This window comes from Falco punctatus (genome assembly GCF_963210335.1).
Source record: "Falco punctatus genome assembly, chromosome: 14".
Taxonomy (NCBI): Eukaryota; Metazoa; Chordata; class Aves; order Falconiformes; family Falconidae; genus Falco; species Falco punctatus.
The window spans coordinates 14,966,732-14,992,468 of record NC_137594.1 but is presented as its reverse complement, the minus strand read 5'-3'; the positions used below and the strand labels follow the sequence as shown (position 1 = coordinate 14,992,468).

Below are 25,737 nucleotides of genomic sequence, written 5' to 3'. Positions count from 1 at the left end.
GATGACGCCGGGCTCGGTGAGGCCCAGCCGGGCGGCGAGGCGCCGTACCGCGCCGCGCTCCATGCTCCCGCTTGCCCGGCGCGCAGCCACGCTCGCCAGCGGACTGGCCGGCTCCGCCGCCAATCATCACGCTCTACGCCAATCGGCCGGGAGCGGGCCACTTCCTCGGAGCGGACCAATGGGAAACGGGCAGGGCGGGGCGGCGCGGGCGGTGCAGTCACATGACGGTGCGCGGCGCTGCGGGGCGTTGCTGGCGGGGGCGGCTTGTGGCGGCGGCGCGATCATGGTGAGGGGCCGGGGCGGCGGGGGGCCGGGGCTCGGGGTCCGGGCCACGGCGGGGAGGCTGGCGGGCGCTGCGGCCCCTGGGAGCCGGCGTCGCCGCTGCCCTGTGTGCGGGTGGGAGGGGTCCGCCCCGCGGCCGCCGGTGGCCCAGGGGCAGGCCCGGCCGCGCTGGGCCTGGGGGCTGCCGCTCCAAGCGCCGTCAGCGACTGCGCTCGGGCGGGGACGGGCCTGGCCGCGCGGGGGGGCCGGAGTCGGGCCTGGGGGCCGCCGCTCGGCCCGGGCGGGGCTGAGGTGAGGGCCGGGCCCGTTGTGCCCGCGGTAACGGTTCGTGCTGCGGTCAGCGCCGCGGCGGCCGGGCGCTGCGAGTCGCCGCTGTGCCGGGTTGGGCCGAGGCGGGTGTCTCTGTTGGGGGGCAGCTGCGGCACCGGCCGCCGCAGTGGAGGCGCGTTGTGTCGCTGCCCCTGTCACAGACCTGGTGTCTGGCGCCGTGCGTGTGTGGTGGCGTTGCCCGCGTTGCAGCCCGCCGTTCGGTCGTTCCTGACCCTCCGGGGCTGCTGTGCCAGGCTTCCATCGCGGGCCTCCCCTCCCTGCAGGCGAGGTGGGGTTGTGTTGGTGGGCCCAGCCCCAGGGAGCTGTTTGGGAGCAAATGTTGGTGTTTGCTAGAGAGGCAAACCTGAAATTGCGGCGTGGAAATAGCTCTTCTTCAGAAAAGCTTTTGCATTTTCAATAAAAATAAGGGGATGCTCAAGTTTCCTAGTAAAATTGGAAAGTCTGTTTAGCGCGTCTCGTGTGCTATTCAATAAAATTATAAGCAGCCTAAGTGTGGAGTAGAAACTACTAACAGTATCTAGGCAGTGAGGCAAAGCCTGAGTGCTTTATAAAGCGGGGACTGCACAGTTCTTAGGCTTTTGGGACAGACTGTCTTTTTAAAGCTGTATGTCTCTTGGTACCAGTTTGATGCTATATCCTCTGGAGGTGTGTGAGAGGGCTGAGCCTGTGAAGTTACTTGAAAGAAGACGAGAAAACATTTGATTGGGTGATGAGAGAAGCTGAATCTACATCGCTAGCAGTCTGTGTCCCCATGTAAATACTAAGTGGTAGTCTTCAGCTGGAGAATGACACAACTTTCCTCTGCCTGTTGCTTCCCAGGGAACTGGCCTGAGACTTGTCTGGTCTCGTGTCCTCCTTTAAAGAATAGCTGATAACCAGGTGATTCAGAAAAAATAAATGTATAGGTGTTAAACGTGGGGGTAATCCACTCTACCAAATTAGGTTCCACTGCCATTTCCTTTGGCTGAGCTTGGTTTAAGCTGTGAAGCTGAATGACTTAGTATCTTTAACGGGATTTATTTAGCGAGGGCTCTGGCTGGTCTTGATCATCCCCTGAATAAGAAGTCTGGCGCCTTGATTCTTATTAAAGTCTTTTGGCTGCTTGTGGCAGTAAATACCAATGTAAACATGTGAAAAATGTTTTTTTCTTTCTGGCTCATCTTTGAGATGTAATAGAATTTCTGGAGTTGCTGTCAGTATTTCAGAGTAGTACTTCCTATATAGAATTAAATGCTTATGCATTTTTTGTTAATTCCAAGCAGTTCAGTGATTTCTACAGCAATGCACTGTGTGCATCCAGGCTTCATCTGTAAGCTGGTGGTTGTCCTGGTCCACTTCTGTAGCTAACCGGTCTTCTGTCGTGGGTAACATTCATTTTAAATATCTTGGTGGTGACTGCTTGGCAGGCAGTTCTTATAAAATCCAACCAGGAGAAGGCAGAAAAACCTCCTCAGGTAAATCTCATTCGTTGTGGTACTATACACAAGTATTTGTACACAGGAGGAAAACTCCTGTGTGGAAACAGGCTGTAAGCACATCAGCTATCTGAAGAATTCAAGTACTTAATCATTTGGAGATTAGATGAAAATGCACTTTAGAATGGAAGCAAAACCTTTTATTTTGTGTTATTTATACTCTGCGTCCAGCTTAAGATACCTGTGTTGCCAGAATACAGGCTATTTGGTAGGCTGCACAAACTTGCCTAGAGTTCTGCTGTATTTCAATACTACGTAATTCTTTCTCTTGAGTACTGCAAGTTACCTGATTTTTTTTTAAGTGGCATGAGCATCTTAACTAGTCAACACATGGACCCAAAATAATAACTGTCTCCAGGGTGCAGTTAAGTGTCAAGTGCAAAACTAAGTATGAATCTTAAGAAGTCTTTCCATGGAGCTGAGTGTTAGAAAGTAAGTAAATCATAGACAGTAGGTGTAATGTTCACTTTGCATGTTCAGGAATAGTTGGCATTCTGAGGATAGGCACGGGCCAGAATGTTTGCTGCTGTGATAATACAGTTTTCTAATTGTTACCTGCAGGATAACTTGTATTACCCGCTTTGATCAGCCAGGCAGTAGAGTTCTTCTAAGCTAGTTTGGGGTTTAAAAATTTTCTTGTTTTCCCAGGCAACTTACAGTTCACTAACCTTTAGTTAGAAAAAAGAAACAAAACTTGAAACAAACAAACAAAAAACCCACATAAAACCCCTCACTTTACACCAAAAGCCAGCTCTCCTCATCCTGTGCTGAATTCAGCTGCTGTGTCTTGTGACTTCCATAACTTGCATGTGGTAATTTAAGATAGGCCTTTCTTCAAAGCTAGAAAAAGGGTATGGTCTCTTGTACAGAAACTGATAGTGCAGCTCAAAGAGACTGTTCTCTATCCCTTCTCTAGTCACTTGCTTCCTTGTGGCTTCGGAGGAAAAAAGGTTAGGGAATGAGTAAAGCAGAAAGCTTGTGTTCATGTTGACTCTCCTTTTTTTTTTTTAACCAATTGCAGTGTATTTAATGGGGGTCTTAATGGCTTCAAAATTGCTGTAAATTGCTTATGTAGTGTTCATGCAAGATTTTATACCTTATTGTACATGTTGTTGACAAAGCAGCGACATTCTGTGCCTTGATTATGGAGTATTGCTGCTCTTCTCCAATGTCAAAGCATCTTCCATTTCAAAAGCTTATATTCAAGGTTCTTGTTTGTAGATTGGCATAGGACTTCACAGTGTAGTTGCATTTTTTTGTAAAATAGCACTTGAAAATACCACCTTGTGCAGTTAGGTTCCTAATTTGAAGTGGAAGATACAGAGCATAAACAGTTTTAGTCAATGTTGTTATCTGACAGAAAAACTAGTTTCTGGTTTGGTATGTGCCCTGCTGGCTGTCAGTGGTGGGCTTTTGCTGTTTGGTGTCTTTACTTCAGCTGCTTTTCCCCACAGCTTCCTCATGCAGGCATGTGTATCGGGTTATATGTATCTTGATGTGATCTTATGCATCACTTGATAATAACCAGGTTATATGTGGAAACCTCTATAGTTCTGAAGCTGAAAGTAGCATGCTTTCTGAAGTAGAAAGAAAATGGTAAGCTGGTAAATATTCGAACTGTGAAAGCTGAAAAGTAAGAAAAAGAGTTGGAACTTTTTCAGTGGTACTGCTGTTAAGGTGTTTCCTCTTCATATTGAAGTAAAGCTGCTACAAACATCACCTCCAGCTGCCACCATTGCATGCTTGTGACACTCAGCCGTAGGTTATCAGCTGTGTGACTGAAATGCTGAGATTGTCTTTTCTTTAGACATGAAGTACATACCCTTGTAGTAAAGACATCCTTATTTAGATCAATCACCTTCTCAGTCTTCAAATACAAACATATATGAATCTAATTTCTCTTTTAATCTTTAAGAAATACGGAAGGAAAAAAATTAATCTCTTGTGGTAACATGGAAATGCTTCTGTCTATGAATTCAGTTATGTACTTAATACAGTCCCAGTGCTGAATGCAGTGTGGGACCTTGCTACTCAGTGTAGAGCAGAAATGGAAATACTACCAATATCTTATGTTGATGTTGATGGGATCTGATGTAAAGCTGACTCTGGTTCATCACAAATGGGAAGGCTAGGTCTGGCAGAGCAAGGCTCTGAAACTCCATTATTTCCCCAACTGTTGCTGAAAGGCAGGGGCTACAGTTGCATGAGAAAGCAGATACCTTCAATTAGGTATTTCTGATGAGATAACCATTGGTATCATGTAAAGCATAGAAGCTATTATGCTTTAACTGGTGTTTTTCACGCCAAAAGTAAGGAAGCCGATGCACATGCATTCTTGCCAACTATTTCTTGGGGCTCTAGCAAACGTTTCAATCCGCGCTTTAATTTGGTGTCGCTGTCAAAAGGCCTTGTTTTTGTAGCCCTGCGTGCAGTGTTTTATCTGGTTGTAGGGTGAACTAGGTGAATGGTAAGCTATCACCCATTTATTAATCAACTGGGCTAGTCTTCTAGTTTATTTGATGCTTTACAGCCTAAGTAGCTTTCTCAGCACTACATGTCCCGTGAACAACTAGGGGTGGAAGAGCAGGACTCGTAACTGTGTAAGTTAATGCCCATTAGGAGAAGGGGGCTTAGGAAGTTGTGGTTCATGTTAACATTACTGCACTGTTTCTAGCTGTGCTTTAATAAAGAGAGATTTGGTGTGGTTGGAGCATATGGCATTCAGTTGAGTAGTGATGTATCTTCTCTAAAGCGCTACTGTGGGTTCAGGGAACTGCAGTGTGTGACAAATGTTCTGGCATAAACATAATTCAGCAAGTCTGTTACATGATGTTTTGATATTGATTGTTGCACACTAGTCCCAGCACTGTCATTTTCATTTTCTAGAAAGTCTGATCTGTAATGGAGTAAATAAAGCTTAGCAATTACAGTGAAGTTTTGCTGGCAGAACATACTAGCTTCACAGTTGGAGGTTTTCTAAGAGTGTAGAGTTATTGAATTGCCTGGAAAGTAGGGTTTTCTAGCCATAGATTCTACTTTCACCTTTTGCTTAAATTGCTTTTTGGAAGACCTGCACTTTATGAGATTAATTATAGAGAGCACTTTCTAAGAGGTCCAGTTATTTATTAGTTGTGCATGGTTTGAAGGCACCAAGTTACTGAAGTGTTGGTTGGAAGGAACCTTTATCTCATAGAGTCCTGCTTGTATCAGGATTATCACCAGTGTTAGATCAGATCAGCCTTAGTTTTTTCTAGCTGGGTAATTGAAAACCTTTAAGAGCAGAGTTTCACTGCGTGTGTGGGTGTTATCAGGTCATTGTCCGTTCTCTGTATGTGGAAAAGGGTAGTGGGGAGATACTGTCTGTGACTCTTACTAGGGGGATTCCAATTGCAGAACAAGAACGCAGTTAAATATGGAAGAACATGGGTGTGCTAAGGCTGCAATACTCCAGAACCATTAAGTTGCTGTTAAAGTAAAACATGTCAATGTGGATGAAAAGATCATAAATTTTAATCTCGGTCCTCAAAAGATACTTGTGGAGACCCGAAGCATGGGGTGTGTGGGAGAAGTTGGTACTGAAGATACTGTTTTCAAGAACACTAGATGGATGTAATTCATGGCCTGCTAGCTTGTAACAGATTTAGTTAAAAAGAGGAGACCAGGAACCTTCTGAACACAGCAGATGAGGGGAACAGGTATAAATAGTTAAAGAATTTACTGAGGCTGCAGGCTCAGAGAACCTGCTGTGCCAATTACCGAGTACATGGTATTTGTTAAGACTGGAGAGGATGTAACTGGGATGCAATATCAGTGCTTTCATCCCTGTCGATATTTCAGAAGCCATCCGAAAACAAACTGCAGGACTGGGAGAGGCTGGGAAGCTCTAAGTTGATGCTGAAGACTGGGATCTAAACTATTGGTGGGTGGTGGTGTTTCCTTGTAACATGTTAGGAGGAAGGCTGGCTGCAGGTTGGGAGAGCGTTTGGGGTTCTGATCCAAGTAAATTCGGACTAATTGGTAAACAAGTAAATTAGGTTATCCTAAAGATGCTCATAGAAATCAATCCCGTTGATCTGGTAGAGGGCAGGGAGCAGCTGGAGTAGGAAGAGGACTATTATAGCTTGTTTGAGGGGAAATCTAAGGCAGTAAGCAATGGATTTTATTATTATTACAAGAAAATGCAATATGATCCTTGCAAAGGTAAAAGATGTTGAAGGCCTGGAATGTGCCTCTTCCAGGAGAAGTTAGAAGGTCACTGGGACAAGTAGGGGGCTTGAAGAGTTGTTGCTTCTCTACAGTTTTCTATTGCCTTCTGCCAGTCAGTTCCCCCTTCTGGAAAGCACGAACTGTACTTTATCCTTTGCTTATCTGAAACTTGTTCTTAAGAGTTGCGTGGCTCATATAGCAGTTAATTGAGAACTTGTGAGTACAGTAAAGCACCTGTACAGTTGCAGTGCATGTGTGGTGTGGGCATTGCTTTGAAGCTCTGTGGAAAGAAGTAACAACGCTTCCACTCATTGTTGTGATTTCTTTGCATTCTCTTGAAGCTTTTTCTTGCCAGATACTTGCAGTGGATTCTTGGCCTCTAAATGTTAGAAGGGAGAAGTTGACCTTGTTGTGTCCCCATGGCTTTGCACTCCAAGAAGCAATGGTGCTCACAGGCTGCGCATGACGTATCTCCTCCCTGCCCTCAGGTTTTTGCAGAGTACTGGGAGCTTTCTCCCTTACATACACAGCTATTTCTGACAACTCGTGTGTGGTCACGCTGCAGTGTCGCTTGCACTGATGTTCTAAACTACAGTAACCCAGTGTGAATCAAGTTATAACCAGCTTCATAAAAAAAATTGTTCTGTTTTTGTTGTTTGTTGTGTGTGTGTTTTTTTTTTCCTCCAGCCAACAACACAGCAATCTCCTCAGGATGAACAGGAAAAACTCCTGGATGAAGCCATTCAGGCTGTGAAGGTGCAGTCTTTCCAGATGAAGAGATGCCTGGTAAGAATGTGACTCGAAAATGCAATGAAGCTTCTTGTCTGCTAGGAGTAAAATAGTAAATCAATACTAATCTCTAGTGCTGTGAGGAAAATTAACCCTTTCTGCATCCTTCTGCCAGAGGCTTTGCAAATAAATGAGGCAGCTACTCGGAGAGGGTTGAGCCTTGAGTATTCTTTGAATGTGTTTTCTTAGTTTTGCTCCAGTATTTGACAAGATAAATTATAAAGATGCATCTTTATGATTTGTGCTTGCACTTAAGTAACCTAAACTGGGAATAACCTGCTATGATATCAGAAGGTTATTGTTCAAATTCATTTTATATGGAACTATATGATGAGAAGCCATTCTTGTTTGTGTTCACCATACTGGTATTTTTTCTGTGTAGGTTTTTCTTGGCATGAACCACAGACCATGAGACTAATAATGTAGAGTTACCTGCTACATAAGATAAATTTTGGAGTGATTAACTGTAGACTGATGCATGAATTCTTTTGTGACTGGGAAACACCACTGGCTAGGGTTGTGCTGAGATCTTTATCTTGAAATTGTAGTTGATACAGGCAGGCTTTGTCACCACACCTAGCTTTCTTGAGTTTGAGAAGCCTCTGTTTATTTGGAGAAGCTGCTGAAAGTTGCAATGAAAACTTAAATGTTCCCATATATTTTCATGTGGTTGGCCAAGCTAACTTTGCCATCAAATTACGGTAGCAAGAAAGGTAACACCTTTTGCAGTTTCCACTCTGTGGAGTGCTTTTGAAGTCTTTGAAGTAGCTGCAGCTGAGCTTTTCACTGCTATCTGTGACTGAGTGTCAATATACGAAGTGGATCACACTAGCAATCCCTTCTGTTCTCCCCCCAAAACTTAATGCTGCTGCTTATAATGGGTTGAACAAGTATGTACAGGTGGTAGATTAGAAGTTTGTCTTGTATCTTGTGATGCCATGTGATTATATGCATCAGAAGTGTAGGTTATATGCAGCCTAACAAACCATGGCTTTCAATAAGGTATTCTTGGGTGAGAAGTAGGGGAAGAGGAATCTAATTCTAACAGTGGTCTGCTGGCAGTGCAGATTTGCTGTCTACTAGAGGTTTCTTCATGAGATATGAACAAAACAACATACTATATTGACAGAGGGAGTCTGTTCTCTTTTGCTTGCTGGATAGAATCCGAGTGTTGGGTGGGAATTTATGCATAAGCAAAATTTCCTTTTAGTTTTTTCTACCATTAGTATTATAATTTATTACTGTAGTTCTGTCTTCGGGTAAGTCTCCTTACCACACTCAGGTATAATGTTCCACTTAATAAGGATGGGTAAGTACAAGCTAGATACTAAATAACTTGACTTAATTAGAATTATTGCTTTCCTGATGTTAATCCCTGTGTGCTTTTTTAAAAAGCTGAAAGTGTAGCTTTCTAAAATACTGCAGCTGCCTAGTACTATTTCTGACTGACTACTCTTTCTTTCTTCCTCTAAAGGACAAAAACAAGCTCATGGATGCTCTGAAACATGCTTCCAACATGCTTGGTGAGCTGAGGACTTCTATGTTATCTCCAAAGAGCTATTATGAGCTCTGTATCCTTTGAAGAGGAAATGAATAGTTGAAATGCTGAATTTGGAATGAAGTGTTCATCTGCTTTTGGTACAATGGCATCTCGTTGGCCTCAGATATTTATTAGCATTTTTTTCCTTAGCATTTAGTTACCTGGATATATTGTAGAGAGCACACATTTCTTTGCTCGCTGTGTAAGTTTGTCTTTCCCCTTTAGTGCAAAGCAGGTCTTTAATGTCTTTCATATCTTCCTTTAGGAGGTTTCAGGAGTCTAGTTCTATGAAAATACCAGCTCTGTAAAACAACTCTGCTTGCAGTATGGTACCCCAAACATCTGTAAAACCAACTCATATTTTGCTGGTATAAACAAATAAGATAATTATTGGTATAAGATGATAAGGATCTTGGCTTCTGACCATAAGTTAGTGCCTCGATGTATTTACTTGTGCATAAGGTGGTATCTGAAGGAGAGCCTTTTTGTCAGACATGGGAATAGTATGAATATATTCAAATACTACTTTCTGCATGTGTGGATGATATTTTTCTGTGAACACAGTATACCTTTGCTTTAGATACTCTGTTCAATCACATTAATTTGCTATCTATTTTGATTTAGGTTTTTTTTCCCCTCTAATATGCTAAAAATGACAATTGAAGTCTTGGGGTTAATTTTGCACATGTATCCCGATAGTGATTGTTGTTTCAGAAGTACTGCCTGCTTGGGCATGATTGTATTTGGTACAGCATCTTTCCTCCATGATGTGAATGAGCACATTACTAAGTAAATCTGTTGCAGACTTTCGAACTTAAAATCCTTAACTATGAGGAAAAGACATGGCAATTTCTGATGAACTACACTACTTGGAAGTCTACCTGACAGATGAATTTGCCAAAGGAAGGAAAGTGGCAGACCTTTATGAGCTAGTACAGTATGCTGGAAATATTATTCCAAGACTGTAAGTGTGTATATGTTAGTGTATATGGTTTTGGTTTGTTGTGGTTTTTTTTTTAAACCGGTGAATAGTGGTCAGGCTCTGGGTTCAGGTAACGATTGACTCTGCATTCTTGCTTCACAGCAAGAAGTCAGGTTGCAATGGTGAGTAGTATTTCTGTGTGTCTTAAGAGTGAATTGCTACAGGACTTCTGAGGTTTAGGCCAGGGGTGCAGCTGCAGAAGGTCAGTTCTCCCTGCCAGCGTATTGATTTTGCACGTGACCAAGATGGAAGCACTTTCATCTTGGAATAAATTTAAGAGCTGGTCAGTGGAAAATTAACAAGTACCACATTCTGATCAGTGATACTGACTACACATTTATTAACTTTTTCTATTTTCTGTTAATGAACTTGTGTCTAAGGATCTGAGTCTTGGATCGTCACACACAGTAGGTACTTCATAACTGTCTGTCTCTTTGGAGAGTAAGAAGTGTGAGAAGGAAGCTGAAAATGTCTGTAATTAATTCTTGAAAGCTTTGTGTTTCTGAATATGTTGTTTTGGCTATGTGTTAGTGTGCTAGAGATGATATGGGAAGACTTATCTTTAGATATGTGACCATTGGGCTGGAGTAGATCTTCTAGATATTCAGACTTCAGACTCAGATTTTCCTTGATACTGCAGTTTTTAATTCCTGACTCTTGTGCCAGGAAGAGGCTTTGGAGACACCAGGCTGCATCCTCATGCAGTTTCTGGAGTTTGAGTAATGACTACCACAATGTCTTCCCCCTTTGCGTGACCACTTGAGTTGTCTTCCTGCCTGCTTGATGTAGCCTCTAGTTTTGCCTGGTGGATGCTTCTGGTGCTTTCATGGAGGTTCTGCACACATCCACGTGTGAGGCAGAGAAATGTGCAGAGAGGGTTGAAGCCTCTAAACCAAATATGTGAAGGTTCTGAGTATTATGGTTTTTTTTCCTCTTAAGCTGAAGGGGAGTCTGCATATACTGGAGCACCAGTCCTTTGCATCTTGCGTATTCCTTCTACCTGTTGCTTAATGTAGAGATGCTGAAGGAATGAGTACATACTCGGGGATTTCCAAAGAGCGTAACACCTATCCTGCTAGACTACAGTGTATAAGAGGCTTAACTGCTTCATCGTAGCAGGTTACTTATCTATATGTGCCAGAGCTGTTTTCCAGCTTATTGGAGTGCTGGAAGTATTGATGCTGCTCTGAGAGCATTCAGGACTCCATGCATGCTAAACGTTTACACATTCAATGTATAAAGCATTGTAATGAGGTCAAGTGGCTGTTCAGACATGCTGTGCTCTGTTGCAGAGGAGAATAGGAGTTGAAAACTGACTAAATATCCAGAATTATCCAGACCTAGAGTGCTTTGGTAATACTGCCAGGATGGAAGAAAGGAACTGTTCCCTATTAAGCGTGATATTGTTACTTTACAATTTATTGTTTGATTCTGTGCCTTTTGCAGGTATCTCCTGATAACAGTAGGTGTTGTCTATGTCAAGTCATTTCCACAGTCCAGGAAAGATATTTTGAAAGACCTGGTGGAGATGTGCCGTGGTGTACAGCATCCTCTTAGAGGCCTCTTTCTTAGAAACTATCTCCTGCAGTGTACGAGGAATATCTTACCAGATGAAGGCGAGCAAGCAGAGTAAGAAAGATGGGCTGTAACTTTACAAAAATTACTGGGTTTTTTTCTGTATGGACCTAATGAAAATTTTCTGTATGACTTCAGGCTTGAGAGAAGTAGATACTTTAGAGCACTATGAACTTGACAGATATTTTGTCCATTAAGAGTTCCTTTCCAGACTAAGGTTTCTCACAAGTGAGGATATGCACCTTTCTTATGAACCTAGATATCCTACCACATGCTTCCTGACCCTCCCACCTTCTTAAAAATTGGATATTCACCAATGGATGGAAGAATGAATACCTCTAACAAGCTTTTCCTGTTTCTAACCTGTTCTCAATTGCAGTGAAGAAACTACTGGGGACATCAGTGATTCAATGGATTTTGTGCTGCTGAACTTTGCTGAGATGAACAAGCTTTGGGTGCGAATGCAACACCAGGGCCATAGTCGGGACAGAGAGAAAAGAGAGCGAGAAAGACAGGAACTGAGAATCCTAGTAGGAACAAACCTGGTTCGCCTCAGTCAGTTGGAAGGTGTTAATGTGGAGCGATACAAGCAGGTGGGATGTCTGGCCATCCTTTCTGACTTCTGTTACTTTTTCAAATGAAACCGGTTTGGACTCCAGATCAGCAGCTTGAAGCGTTAACAGCTATGCTAAAAGTTCAGTAATCCAGGTGCTTCTTGAACTCTTCACCTGAGGATAAGTTCTGAATGCTAATGAAACTGTATAATGTGGTGTGAGGCTAAGGATGTGACTCATGCATTTTTCCTATAAGCTCGTTTGTAATTTGACAAGAAATCTTAAAACTCCTTTCCTGAATCCTGTTTTACTTATAAAATAATTAGCTGGTTCAAGGAATATGTATGCGTACAGCATATACGTACACATGATAGACTTTAAAAGTTAAATGAAGCTATGCTTCCCAAAGCATTCAAGAGAACTGATATTGTATGAAATGATAGTCAAGTAAATATATTACTTAGAAGTATGTTCCCTTGTAAGTTCTACCGTATAGCTGCTGGAAACAACTTGAGTGGTGCTCCTGAGACACTCAATAGTGTTATGTGCCAGCAAAGGTAGTAGCACTGATTTACTAAACCCAAGCTTGGAGGTCATGTAGTGTACAAAAAGGTCAGATATTGGAGACCAGTAGATTTTTTTTTTTCTGAAGGATGGAACTGCTGAAAACTGGGGCTTTTTATCAGAAAGCCTTTATGTAAAGAATAAGCTGCAAGATGTTAGAAATATTGCTCTGCTTGGATTAAATGCATATGTGTGAATATAAACTTAGTAATTGTAAAATCACTGCAAGACTTTTTTTTTTTTTCCTAATCTAGATTGTTCTGCCTGGAATATTGGAGCAAGTTGTAAACTGCAGAGATGCTTTAGCTCAGGAGTATCTCATGGAGTGCATCATACAGGTGAGCTGCTTAAATTCAATTGCAGTGATGGGACACAGGTACTTACTCCTATAATTTTAATCACATTCATGCTACTTTCAGCTCTTCCTTATGAACTGGAAAGCTTCCTGGGACTCTGACATAGTGGCTTGTCCCATATTTTTTTACTGTATGGGCAGAGTGGAGATTAATCCATGTTGTGTTCCTTCTGTGGCAGAAGTTTGTAAGCATCTGAGCAGCGGTGCTTGCAGTATGAATTGTAATAGGTAGCTGGGCCCTCAAGTTACTCATTTGTCTTGCATCTCTTGCTTCATGCATTTACCCAGTCAGGGTCAGCTTGGGGAACCCTAAAGCATTTGTAGGCCAGACCCTGTTTACTATGTGGCTGTCTGCTTTAGAATTACTTTGTTGCATTTTACTGCTGTGTAACAATGGGCAAATTCAGTTTATAACTTGATGACTATTGATCTAAAACTTCAGGTTTTCCCAGATGAATTTCACCTCCAAACCCTGAACCCATTTCTCAGAGCCTGTGCTGAGCTGCACCAAAATGTGAATGTGAAAAATATAATTATTGCTTTAATTGACAGGTGAGTGACCAAGGGGGTGGAAATTGGCTCAAAATTAAGTTTTGTGTTGTGCACAAGCAGATGATAATTCTTCTACCATTTGAAAGCTTTCAATTTTTGGTATCCCTTACCTTCACTGTTTCTATATCTTTATCAGCTTAACTAAGGCTGTGGAGAACATTATTTCCATAGCTTCTGCTCTCTGGACCCTGCTTCTGCAACTTCCAGTGAGACTTGCTTTAAGGACTGATTAAAACTTTTAAACAGATTAAACCAGGAAACAACCTATTTAGGATTGATGAATTTTGTGTTTCTGAAATAAAGTGGCAGCAGTGTTCTGCTTTGACCAAAAGCCTTATTACTCAGTTACCTCTTGAAAGCTTGAAGATCCTAATGACTAAATCATGTATCAAGGGTGCTGTACCTTGCAGTTTTGATCAGAGAATATAACATAAGCCTGTTCAGGAAAGAGCGAGTAGGAAATGGAACTACCTTTTTAGTTTACCGTTACCTTCCTTGCTGTTCTCCCCAAAGTGTGTTTTTCCTGTGGAGGGACTGCTTGCATTGAAGTCAGATATGGGAGAGAAAACATACTCACATAGGTTGGAAGAAATCTTTTAAGATCAAACTGAATTTTTGATTTTTATCCTGAAAGGAAACAACGCAGATTATCTATGAGGACTTGTACTTTGTTACTGCAGAAAGAAAGTACACTTCCATGTTTTTCTGGAACCTCGAAAAAGCCTTGTCCTTGCATTTGCACACAAACATATGTACTGCTGTATATCTGGTCTGTATACCAATGTCTGTGCTTCAGTTACCGTAGGGATCTTTAGTCCCACTGGCATTTGGCAGTGAGTAGACTTGTGACTTGGTTTCTTTATCTTCTGTAATGCCTGGAGGTGGAGCATATTTGTCAGGCACGATTGGTGTAACTTAAGGTCTTGAATTTTTTACTTAACAAATACTTAGTTTTTTTTCAAGATTGTATCAGATCTGTTCGTTCAGGACTTTGGTCTTATTGTATTATTGCGGTAATTTGTGCATTTGGCAGGGAAGCAGCTCTGCCTTCATCCAGAGAAGTTCCCAGGAATTCATTGGTTTCTCCACTCTGCGGTGGCTGTTTTGTTCATAATTTTATTTGCTTTAAAAAAATGCACAAAAGCCACAAAACCCCCAAATCGCAAGAAACATTGCTTTAACAATCTAATTTCTTAAACTGTCTATCTTGAGACTCCTTTCAGCAAAGATCACAGGATCTTTTGCTAGGTTCTTATGTTAGTGTGTAGCAATGCAATTCTTGCAAGAAGGCTTTCCTCGGGTAGTTTTTGCTGTCATGTCTACTGAGATGGCTTAAACAGCTTTGGTAGTGCCTCCACAGTAAGCTTGCTATTCTTACTGTTACAAACAACAGCAAGCAACTGATGAGCAGTGAACCTGCCGTCCTCCTAGTCTTACTGCTGCTGTGTTTTGTTGGGCCACTAACGGTGTCTTCCAGAGCCTTCTCATTTAGCTGTCGGACAAGGGTAGAATGGTGGTGGTGTGATGATTATTTTTGAAGTATGGCAACTTGTGCTTTTGGCTGTAACATTGCTGTGAGTGTTGGAGGATATGAGCGGATCTGTTCATGGGATCCCTGCATGTAGGGAAGGTGTTGCTCTTGTGTTTGGATGAGGGTTGTTAGGAACAATTGGTACGCCTTTCAGGATTGTGAAGGTAAGATGTGAATCTGCCCCATACAGGTAGCGCCTGTTGGCATTCCTCATCTTTATTTCAGTTGGCATGGGATAATTGAAACTGAACATCCGTGACTACTGAGGAAGCTTGTGAAGCTTTAGTCCCTATTCCCATGGGGGTTTCCTGTTAAAGGAATCTTTCTGCAAATAGTCTTGCTGCTTTGGGATCTCTTCTTGCCTTACTAAAGCATTCACAGCTTTTAATTATGCTGCCATCTGCCTGCAACTTGATCATACTTTGTAGCATGCTGGCCTTACCCTCTGAGCTTTTGCCAAGAAGAGCTGCCTTGTCCCTTTGAGAAAAGGCAGCGATTGTTCCTGGCTTTAGAAAGTCTGCTTGGTACCACCCTCATGAAGTGTAAGAGTAGTTGAGTGTCTGTTTTTCCTGGCAGTGAAGGTTTTTGGCACCTCAGCCTTTTCCTACCTGTCTTTTTGTTTCAGACCCAAAGTTCATTTAGAATCAAAGTTTAGAGACCTGTAAGAAATAACTTAAAAATTTTTAGTTGGGTACCTCTTTCTAAATGTTTTTGTTGGCCTTTCTATAATTCAAAATAGAATAATCCTTTAATGATTAGAAAGTGAAGATATCAATGCCGAGCTTTTTAAGGGGATCGCTGGCCTTCTTATAGCAATCTTCTCATCTTGTATCTGATTCCTGCGGAAGTGGTGGTAGGCATGACTTTCTCCTGTTACCGATAGAGATAGCTCTACAACATCTTTTGGTTGCTTGCTGGATAGCAGTCTCTTGCTTTGTTTTTTTCCAAAAAAAGTTTTCTTGTCCGCTTCAAATTTACTTTGTGTTTCGCTGTTTGCAAACAGTTCGAGTCCCAGACATGTTGGTCTGTCTTTGGAGACAAAGCATAGTTAAGTCAGTGTATTTCTTCTGTTTTTTTTCTGGAGACTGTCTTGCAGAGAATGCTGCTGGATATCAGACTGTGATACTTGCTTTTCCTTCAGCCTACTCTATATCTCCTCCTCTGCTGGAAAGAACAGAACACTTGCTGCTAGCTGAAGAACATGGATTATGAAATGTCCTTTCTTGCTGTTTCTTCATCTTGCCATCTCTGTCAGTACTCTTTTCCAGGACTGATGTTTGCCAGACTCAGTTGCTTTTAAGGCTTCTGACTTCTGTTAATTTCCTTTTTGCTTGTAATAGAGCTTGCAAATAAACCTAAAGGACTTGCTTTTCCTGACAGTATCTCTTTCTGGCCTGTATCTGAGGAGGTGAAAAAATGTGCTGACGAAGCTGCTTCCCTTTATCTGTTACTAGGTTAGCTTTATTTGCACATCGTGAAGATGGACCTGGTATCCCCGCAGATATCAAACTGTTTGACATCTTTTCACAGCAGGTTGCTACTGTTATACAGGTATGCTGCGTATTCTTGCATGCGGTTTTGTGTTTTTTCCGAAGTTATGTGCTTTATCAACTTAGTGCTGTCTCAAATTGCAGTCTCGCCAGGACATGCCCTCAGAGGATGTGGTATCTTTGCAAGTTTCTCTCATTAACTTGGCTATGAAATGCTACCCGGACCGTGTTGACTATGTTGATAAGGTGTTGGAGACGACTGTGGAAATATTCAATAAACTTAATCTGGAACAGTAAGTCTCTTGCATTCTCTGTAGTGTGGCAATTCACACTCTAAAATCTTGACTTAGGCATTTCACATTTGGCAAGATAGCAGAGAGATGTGCTTTGTATCTGTAAGATTACTGCTTTTGGGCCAAGCTATAGAGGATTGTGATAAAGTACTGACTAATCAGGACTTGCTCACCTATGCATAAATCCTACTGTGCGGCTGTACAGCTACACAATGTATATGCCAAGCTGTGTGTAGTCATTATCTAATAATCTCTTACAGCACTTGAGAGTTCTTTTGCTGAATTTGCAGCCGCAGTCTCTGCTTCTGCTATCAGCAACTTAAAACATGCATTTTTTCACTGTACATCCTGAAGAGCAAGATATGACTTGTTTTGATGCTTTATTTTCTTTCTCCCTAGCAGCAAGGTGCTTAGATGTTGTGGTATTACATCAGAACTGGTATTGAGGCAGGCTTTAAATCTTATCTACATGTGTGAACTATTAATTAATTGTGGTTTTTGCATATATTTTCTTTTAGTATTGCAACAAGCAGTGCTGTTTCAAAGGAGCTGACTAGACTTTTGAAAATCCCCGTTGATACTTACAACAATATCCTGACAGTTCTGAAACTAAAACATTTTCACCCACTCTTTGAATACTTTGATTATGAGTCCAGGAAGAGCATGAGTTGTTACGTGCTTAGCAATGTACTGGATTATAACACAGAAATTGTGTCACAAGAACAGGTATGACATAAGTTAACTTGAAATTCTAGGTATTTAAACTACTGTTTGAAGATTTGAAAACACATACTAAGTGACTTCATGCAGGGCATGCTTTGCTTCCTAACCTGCATGCCCCCATCTCTCCATCTTAATAGCAGAGGCTTTATCCCATCCCCCTTGATAATTCTTCCATCTGCATTCTTAAATACCTTGTCTTTGCACATCTTGCCTAACCTCATCCTAGAGACTTCTTCTTTTAGGTTTGAACAAAGAACCTGAATCCCCTTAAAGCTAGGCCTGTTACCTGTAGAAGGCTGGAATAGTACTTTCAGAATTTGAATTTCTCTGTACTGCTCTGCTGTTCTACCTCTGCTAAGAGGACCCTTCTTCAGCGAGTAAGGCTAATACGTCCTAAAAGCATCACTAGCTAATAGACTTCCCTAGTGCTTTGTCAGCACTATGAATGGCTGTAAAGATGTTCCCAGTAGCTGTCAACTTACGCTTATAGACTACTCCAGTTTTAAACAGAGCTTATATTGCCTTTAACAGGTTGATGCTATCATGAATTTGGTATCTACGCTGATCCAGGATCAACCGGATCAGCCTGCTGAAGATCCTGACCCTGAGGACTTTGCTGATGAGCAGAGTCTTGTGGGAAGATTTATTCATCTCTTGCGTTCTGATGACCCTGACCAACAGTATCTGGTATGGCAGTTGGTGCTTCTGAATGCTTGTACTCTCTGAACTGTGCGTTTTTGTTTTGTTTACTGTACAAGACTTCAGTGTAGCTTGGAGCTGGGGTATCACTGCTAAGGCACTACAAACTGGGTAGAAAACATTGTGTGTGACACTTTTAAAAGTAGTTTGAAAAGTAGTTTATTTGGAAAAAAAGCAGGTGAGGACTTAAAAGCATTTGTGGACTTTTTTGTCCAGTGAGGTGGCAGTTTGGATGCAACTATAATAGATTGTGTTAATTCTTAATTAACACTCTGACACATCATATAACCATCTATCTAAAAAACAGCAAGCAAAACTTAGAGCACTATGCTATTTGCATTCTCTTGGTGTCAAAATACAGAAAAAAGCTTAGAAAAAACAGCTAATGGGTTTGTCCTCAGGGATTTTAATTAGTGGAATTATATGGTCTTCATATAGAATGTAATATACTGCTGCTTAGTGGTTACAAATGTTTTTCCTCTCTGCTTGGTCTGTCCTTAATAGCAGATTTGATATGGCCTTGAAATTTACACATGACGTAATAGCGTAATAATAAATAAAATACTTAAATAAAAAAATTAAATTAATAAAAATAATTAATAAAAATGTAATAATTTGAGTTGATCCATCAAAGCTTTATGTAGCACTCTGTTAATCTGCTATTTCTGGCTTTGGTTTATTTCAAATTTAAATCGTCTTCCTATATTGAGAAGTATGTGTTGGGGCAGAGGGACAGGGGTATTCTGTCTATGCAAAATCCATTGGAGAAGCTGGCAGATGTGTTGAAGTTGGATGCTGTTACAGATGGCAGCAGCTAGTTAGCTCTAGTCGGAGCTTAGGCCTGAGTAGGGACTCCTGTGAGTTTACAGTTAAGTGTGCCTGAAATACAATTGGCTGACTGTTTTAAAAGTTGCAACAAGATCTTACTGTGTAAACAGTGAGACCAACATAACCCAGTCGAAGCTATACATAACATTGCTGTCGTTCTTTTAGCCTGGGTTTAAAATACTGTCTAAAAATTTCTTGCTTGAACTGTAGAGCTTTGCTGCAACTTCTGTAATGGGGAGAAGCATAGCTTTAACACCTGTATGCAGGTTGGAGATGGTTGTGTTTTGGGACCTGCCCTCACTGACTGCGTTATTTCTGAGTACTGCTGGAGTACGGCAGGAAGGTCAACCAGGTCCTCATTCATTGTAAGAGCTATATGGGTTGATTATAGCTAGCAAGTACCATATTCATATAGGAGAAGCCAAGATTTATTTTTTCCTAGTGGAGAGCAAAGCTTCTCTCAAAGGGGTGCTTGCCCTAAGGTAGTTGATATTTTCTTTGGTTTGGTTTTTACCCCAAAGGACTTTGCATAGCTATTTTTGCAAAGCTTCTGAACATCTGGCTGTTGTCTTTCTCGTCTACCAATGCTTAGCTTTAATCAGATTGACCACCTTTAAATGCTATCATGGGATTTGTCAAATTACCTTTCAGATAGAATTCTGTTAGGCTGCTTAACACCTTTTAGTAAAAATACCTAATGGCATTCTTGATCAGCATCACAAATGCTTGTATCAAATTTTCCTACATTACTGGTAGGAAAAAAAGTGAGACGATGGGATTCTCACAGTTCTTTCACAGTATCTCACTTTAAATTATGCATTCTGTATGGAAGAGATCTGAAAAGCAAATTCAAACACCTTACCACATTACAAGTGGAAGTGGCTAATACAGTGTATAATGTGTGATGACAGATTTCTATTTATTCAGGTTACTTTACGTGAATTCTACATGTAATCTAAAAATGTGTATGGGGTTGGACACTGAGCTTCATTTCTAGTTCTTGTTTCAAAGCAGTAATGAGACTGCTGTGACCAGCAAGCAAGGTAATACCTGTGGTACCTAGCCATCTTTGTTTTGACACTTAATGCAAAACAAAAAAAAACCCACTTATTAACTCTGAGCTCTAGTAGAAATCTGAAATTTGGTTTCAGAAGTTTTAGTGTAAAATACAGCACGTCCGAGTTTTGTCCCCTTTGAAAGGCAGTCAGGTTATTATAAACCACAAATACAATGTGGTTGCTTGGAACAGATTGATTAATTTATTTTCTGATACCTGGAGTTCTTGCTATTCCCGCCAATTCTGGTTAAGAGAATATATGAGTAATATCAATAGACAAAAGTAATCCCAGAATAAGGGGAAGGGGAGAAGCTAACAGTATAAACAAGCAGAACTCTAGTCCCTCTTCACAGGTTTAAGAACAAGGGTGATAGGCAGAAAAGGTATCAGATTAATGTTGTGTGTGCAGCTTGTGCTCAAAACTGAGAAAGGCAATAAAAAGCTGTCATTGATGAGCATGATGCAAAACTAAAACTGGGGGGAAAGGGCAAAAGTTACAGGTACCAGAATGTGGCACTACAGTCCTTCTTGCAGGGCATGAGAAACCTTATTGATTTACGAGTTCGGTTTCATAAAACTTGGTTTCTTTTTTTTACTTTCTTACAGGCTACTGTAAGAAAGAATAGTCCTATTTTGTAACTTCTGTTAGAGCTGAGGACAGAATGTATCCAGTATCATTATTAAATGCAAGCTCAGGCAACTTCCATCTCGCTGCTCAATCCAGAATGCATCTGCAGTTAATACAGTATGAGTGTTGCCTAGCACTTATTAAGCAGCTGTAGGAGAGGTTGGGGCAGATACCATATAAAAAGCTACAGAGAGACTGCACAAATTTAATTCAACTAAAGCAACTTGTTTGTAGTCTCTTTAGAATGCTGTAATTCATCTGATGCTCCTGTTCCATAGAGCACAGATTTAAGTTATAGGTGCAAATAACACACCTCTTGCAAGAATTATCTAAGCTTACAGTGCTTCTATTTTAGATCCTAAACACAGCCCGGAAACACTTTGGTGCAGGTGGGAACCAACGTATTCGTTTTACACTGCCACCATTGGTTTTTGCTGCATACCAGCTTGCTTTTCGCTACAAAGAGAACTCCAAAGTGGTAAGTTGACCTCTAGGTAACTCTTGTATAGTATACTTGCTTCTTTTTGACTTGCTTGAAAGCGCATTTGTCTGGCTACAGTGTGCTAAAATTTGATAAAGAATGCTAGGTGGTGGTTTGGGTTTTTTTTGCTTGAGGCAATTTTTACTTGAGGTGTGAATGTTTTCTAATTTAAGGAATATCTTTATCCACATTAAATTACTTCAGCACTTAAGGAATGGTGAGGCAGAAACTGGTTAGTTGTGTTTATTCATGAAGGTGACTGATTGTGTGTTTTTACATGGAGACTAGAGAACTATGGGAGTGAGGGCATGAAACTGATTTAAATCTGGATATTAAAATTCATCAATTTCTCAATTTGTAGCTATACTGTTTCTAAAAGCAAGTGCTGCTTTGTAGGTTAACTTACACAGTAGTTGCAAAAGTGCACACTAAACAATCGCTGATCCTCCTTGGCCCTTCAGTGCTTTCTGATTGATATAGTTAGATTAAATACGTATTTTCTCATGTTGTGGGGAAATAAGTTAAAATGCTGTTTGCTAAAATACTCCTCAAAATGAACGTTTTAAATTTCTCTTCCACTTCTGATTAATGCTCCAGACTGAACAGAATTTTTCTCCACTTAGCTAATTAGGCTTTTGCTCAGTTATGTTCTAAGCATAGCTGTAGTAACTGCAATTCAGTGTAGACTTCCAAAGAAGGCTTCTATGAGCTGGATGGAAAAATGGGACTGACTTCTGGTAAATTGAAGAAATACTTTGTGGAGACCCACTGAGGTCAACACAGTACCTCACTACTAGTTCAGTAAGTAAGTGGCTGGAGTGGCGTGCAGGAGACAACAGACTGCAGCACTTAACAGATCTTATTACAGTTTAGATTCCCTTTTCCTTATAGCAGTGATTTTGTTCAAGCTTTGACTTGTTTCACTTCTCTAGGATGACAAATGGGAAAAGAAGTGCCAGAAGATCTTCTCGTTTGCTCATCAGACCATCAGTGCTTTGATCAAAGCAGAACTGGCAGAGCTGCCTCTCCGTCTCTTCCTACAAGGAGCACTGGCTGCAGGAGAGATTGGCTTTGAGAACCATGAAACTGTGGCCTACGAATTCATGTCCCAGGTGAGTGTCCAACTATTACAGTCATTGTCCTGTGCTATCTTGAGTTTGGCTTGGGTAGGTTTCCTGAACACTGAACCATCCAGTGCGATTAAAACATCTGAAATAATTGACAGCTAATGCTACTAGGTAGAAACTCCTCATCTTCATTCTTGCTTCCCAGGCTGCTGTGGAATTCAGCCCCATTGCTACTGATTTGAGTACTCAGTCTGACAACATGTGGTATGTTGCAATGCTGCCTCCTACTCGCATAGTTGGCTCACTGGAGGAGTGTAGCTTTCTCAACATAAAATGCTTCTTCACTGCTTCTGAGACTGTCTCCCAGCTCCTGTTATGTAGCTGGTATTACCCTGACTGCAAGAACTCTTTGGAAGTTCTTTAAAACTTGCAGTGTTCACTACTGCCGTGCTGGGCTTTGCTAATTAAAATTGTTGTGTTGAAACCTATCATAAACTATTCTGAAAATCCACGTAAACCTGTTACTTGGTCTTAAGCCTTACTTGTTGCAAAAGCCTTCCCATTCTCCTCCTCAGATAAAGAACCAGTGTATTTAATGTTACCCACGCTGTAAGTTTTGTCCTAATATTTCTTCTAATACTGCTATTAATGCATGTTCTTAAACTGAGTCACTGATAACCTTAGCCCTTCCTCACTGTCTTGTATCAGTTGCCATTGTAGCGCAATTCTGAATGTGAGAGCACCATGACAGTTACAAACCTTCTATTAGAGAGACAGTTCAAGATTTTGTCTTGTGTTCTCTCAAGGCTCTGCATCCGTGTGCTCTTGGTACCTACCCTGTGTCACTGACCTAGCGCTCAACTTCTGCTCTGCTGTTCTGTGTGTTTTAAAGAGCTAAATCCTCTTCAGGGACTATTTCTACTACTAAAGTTCTGTATTTGAACAGATGTGTGAAATGAAGAAAAACTAAGTCTTCAGATTATATGTAGGATCACATGTCTTTACTGTGACCACTTAAGAAGTATTTCTTGCAAGACTTATTTCCAGTATGTGGACTTAACTTGATTTTGATGCTCCCAGTAAAAGATAGTTTTTCCTGCCTGAAGCTTTTAACAAATGTAAAACTGGACACTTTCCTGCCATGTCACTAGCAAGTGTGATTTGTAGGTTTTTTTCTGATGTGTTCTAAAGCAGTGATAGTCATGCTTTCTCCCTTGACTAGGCCTTCTCTCTATATGAAGATGAAATCAGTGATTCAAAAGCACAGCTGGCTGCAATCACCTTGATAATTGGGACGTTCGAGAGGATGAAGTGCTTCAGTGAAGAGAACCACGAGCCGTTAAGGACTCAGTGTGCACTAGCAGCCTCTAAGCTCCTTAAGAAGCCAGACCAATGCCGGGCTGTGAGCACTTGTGCCCATCTGTTTTGGTCTGGCAGAAATACTGACAAGAATGGAGAGGAGGTAAGAATAAAGTGGCAGCAGTGTAACACGTCCTACCTTTCTTCTGCCTTACTTCTAAAGTAGGTATATCACTTAGTGATGCAGATTCAGTTGGAATGTGTTTTAATGTGTAAATTTTGGTTTTTTCCTTCTAGCTTCATGGAGGAAAAAGAGTGATGGAGTGCCTAAAGAAGGCTCTGAAGATAGCAAATCAGTGCATGGACCCTTCTCTGCAAGTCCAACTTTTCATAGAAATTCTGAATAGATATATCTATTTTTATGAAAAGGAAAATGAGGCGGTGAGCAGAAGTGCATTCTCTATTGTGTCTTTTTAAAAGAGCATTTCTTTAAGCTGTCCTTACACCCCAAATCATGTCTCTTGAACTTGCTCTGTGGTGTCTGAGAGGCACAAGTTCTAGTAATAGAGTAGTCAATTCTTCATACGGTAGTAAAACTGTGGATAAAACATCATTCTTCTTACATGGGGGAAACCACTAAATGTTTGCAGTTTATTTATGAACTTAAATATTGAGACTTGGTTACCTGAATTATTTATAACATCAAAACTTACTAGGGCTTAGAATTTTACTACTTCCTCATCTAACTTGAGAGGTACCTAACTTAATATGTACAAAAGGAAAAGAACATTCTTATAGCTGTTTAACATCACTCCTGAGTGCGCCACAAATGGTTAGTGTAAGCTTTAACTTCAAGAAATAAAGCTGGCATCTCATGGACCAGCTGAAATTCTGCCTCTGAAATTTGAGAGTTACCTCATAATTTTCTGTTAGCGGGTAACTAGAAAACTTAGAGTTTAGAAAAGCTGCTTGGTCAAGTGGAGATCAACATCCCATCTGATGTCGTCATTTAATCAAGAGCAGATGTTAACGAATACAGTGTAGTCCTGAGAGAATGTCTGAAGATATTTTAGGGATTTGCTGACTGTCCAACAACTGAACTGGCTTTATGCTACAGTAGTGCCCTAGTATAGGAGATGCTGTATCTGATGGAGATGAAAATAAAACTTAGAATTTCAAAGCACTTTGCAAATGTAAAAATAGTCTCTGAATATACAGTGGTGGTCTGCATTGCATTCTGGGCTGTGTTCTGTGTAGTGCTGGACTTAACACCACAAGCAGCAGTTCTTTCCTATGTAATGACATGGTCACTAAGAGTAACTTTAAATTTCATACTACCATCCTGACTGACTTCGCAATTTCTAAGAACTGTCCAAATACCAATAGTTTAGAGACAAGTCTGTTAAAACTAATGTCAATGCACTTACATACAGGTCTTGCTGATGACTTCTGTTTTATGTTCTCCTGTAGGTGACAATTCAGGTTTTGAATCAACTTATACAGAAGATCAGAGAAGATCTCCCAAACCTTGAGTCTACTGAAGAAACAGAACAAATTAACAAACACTTTCACAACACACTGGAGCACTTGCGTCTGAGGAGGGAATCACCAGAATCTGAGGGGCCAATTTATGAAGGTCTTGTTCTTTAGGAAGATACACACTGTACTTATTTCTTTTCATTTACATACCGTATGTTTGGGGTTTTTTTTAAGATAGATTCTTAGGTTGTGCCTTTCAGAAATGTCAAGTTAAGTTAACATTTATGTGTTCAGTCTGGCACTTCAAACACTTGTGTTGAGTACTCTAACAAATTTGAAAGGTTGGACCAGCAACTACAAGTTTCATCAGTTAGCATGGCTGAAACTTTCTTTGAAATCCATGCGACATGGTAGGGCTCTTCTGGTTCTGATTTCTCTTCTGTCTGTTCACTGTTGCTTCTGTAGCACTAGAATTCTAAACTGGCAGTGACTGTCATCTGAAACTGTGTCTGATCCTTACAGAGCATCAGATTTTTGGGAATATTGTACGTCAGATTCTGCTTGTGCTTTTCTTTTAATGCAAGTTAAGACTAAGTGTAATATTTTTCCCTAAAAACTAGAATATATTAATGCATGTTTGGAGAGTTTTAAAGTACCATGTTCAAAAACAGAAGTTATATTTTGCATATTAAGGCTCTGTGACATTCAGTGAGGGCCAGTACTGTGCACAGGGCATATTTATCAAGATAATTTTGTTCCAAATAGTATAAAAATAGAGAAATTGCAATCTATATAGTTATGTATAACCTTCATTACTGTAAATTTAGGGGAAAATGCATTACACAAGTTTATTCAGTATCATGATTTTGCACCAGTGAAACAATAAAGTTGCTATTAACATCTGTTGTTTCATGTCTCTTCAGAGCCCATTGTGAACCCAATGCTAATGTGGAACCTT

General features: G+C 40.9%; 1 protein-coding gene across 1 annotated transcript; it reads left to right on the top strand.

The window, feature by feature from the left end:
• VPS35 (VPS35 retromer complex component) lies at positions 1 to 25,679 on the top strand. Its single transcript, XM_080410823.1, has 17 exons — positions 1 to 286; positions 6,981 to 7,079; positions 8,557 to 8,653; positions 9,463 to 9,586; positions 11,051 to 11,233; positions 11,559 to 11,772; positions 12,552 to 12,635; positions 13,095 to 13,204; positions 16,190 to 16,286; positions 16,370 to 16,518; positions 17,037 to 17,244; positions 17,773 to 17,928; positions 20,809 to 20,931; positions 21,867 to 22,046; positions 23,224 to 23,463; positions 23,598 to 23,741; positions 24,771 to 25,679. The coding sequence occupies exons 1-17, from the start codon at positions 2 to 4 to the stop codon at positions 24,948 to 24,950; spliced, it is 2,673 nt and encodes an 890-aa protein (XP_080266949.1). The 5' UTR covers position 1; the 3' UTR covers positions 24,951 to 25,679.
• Positions 25,680 to 25,737: the final 58 nt, after the last annotated feature.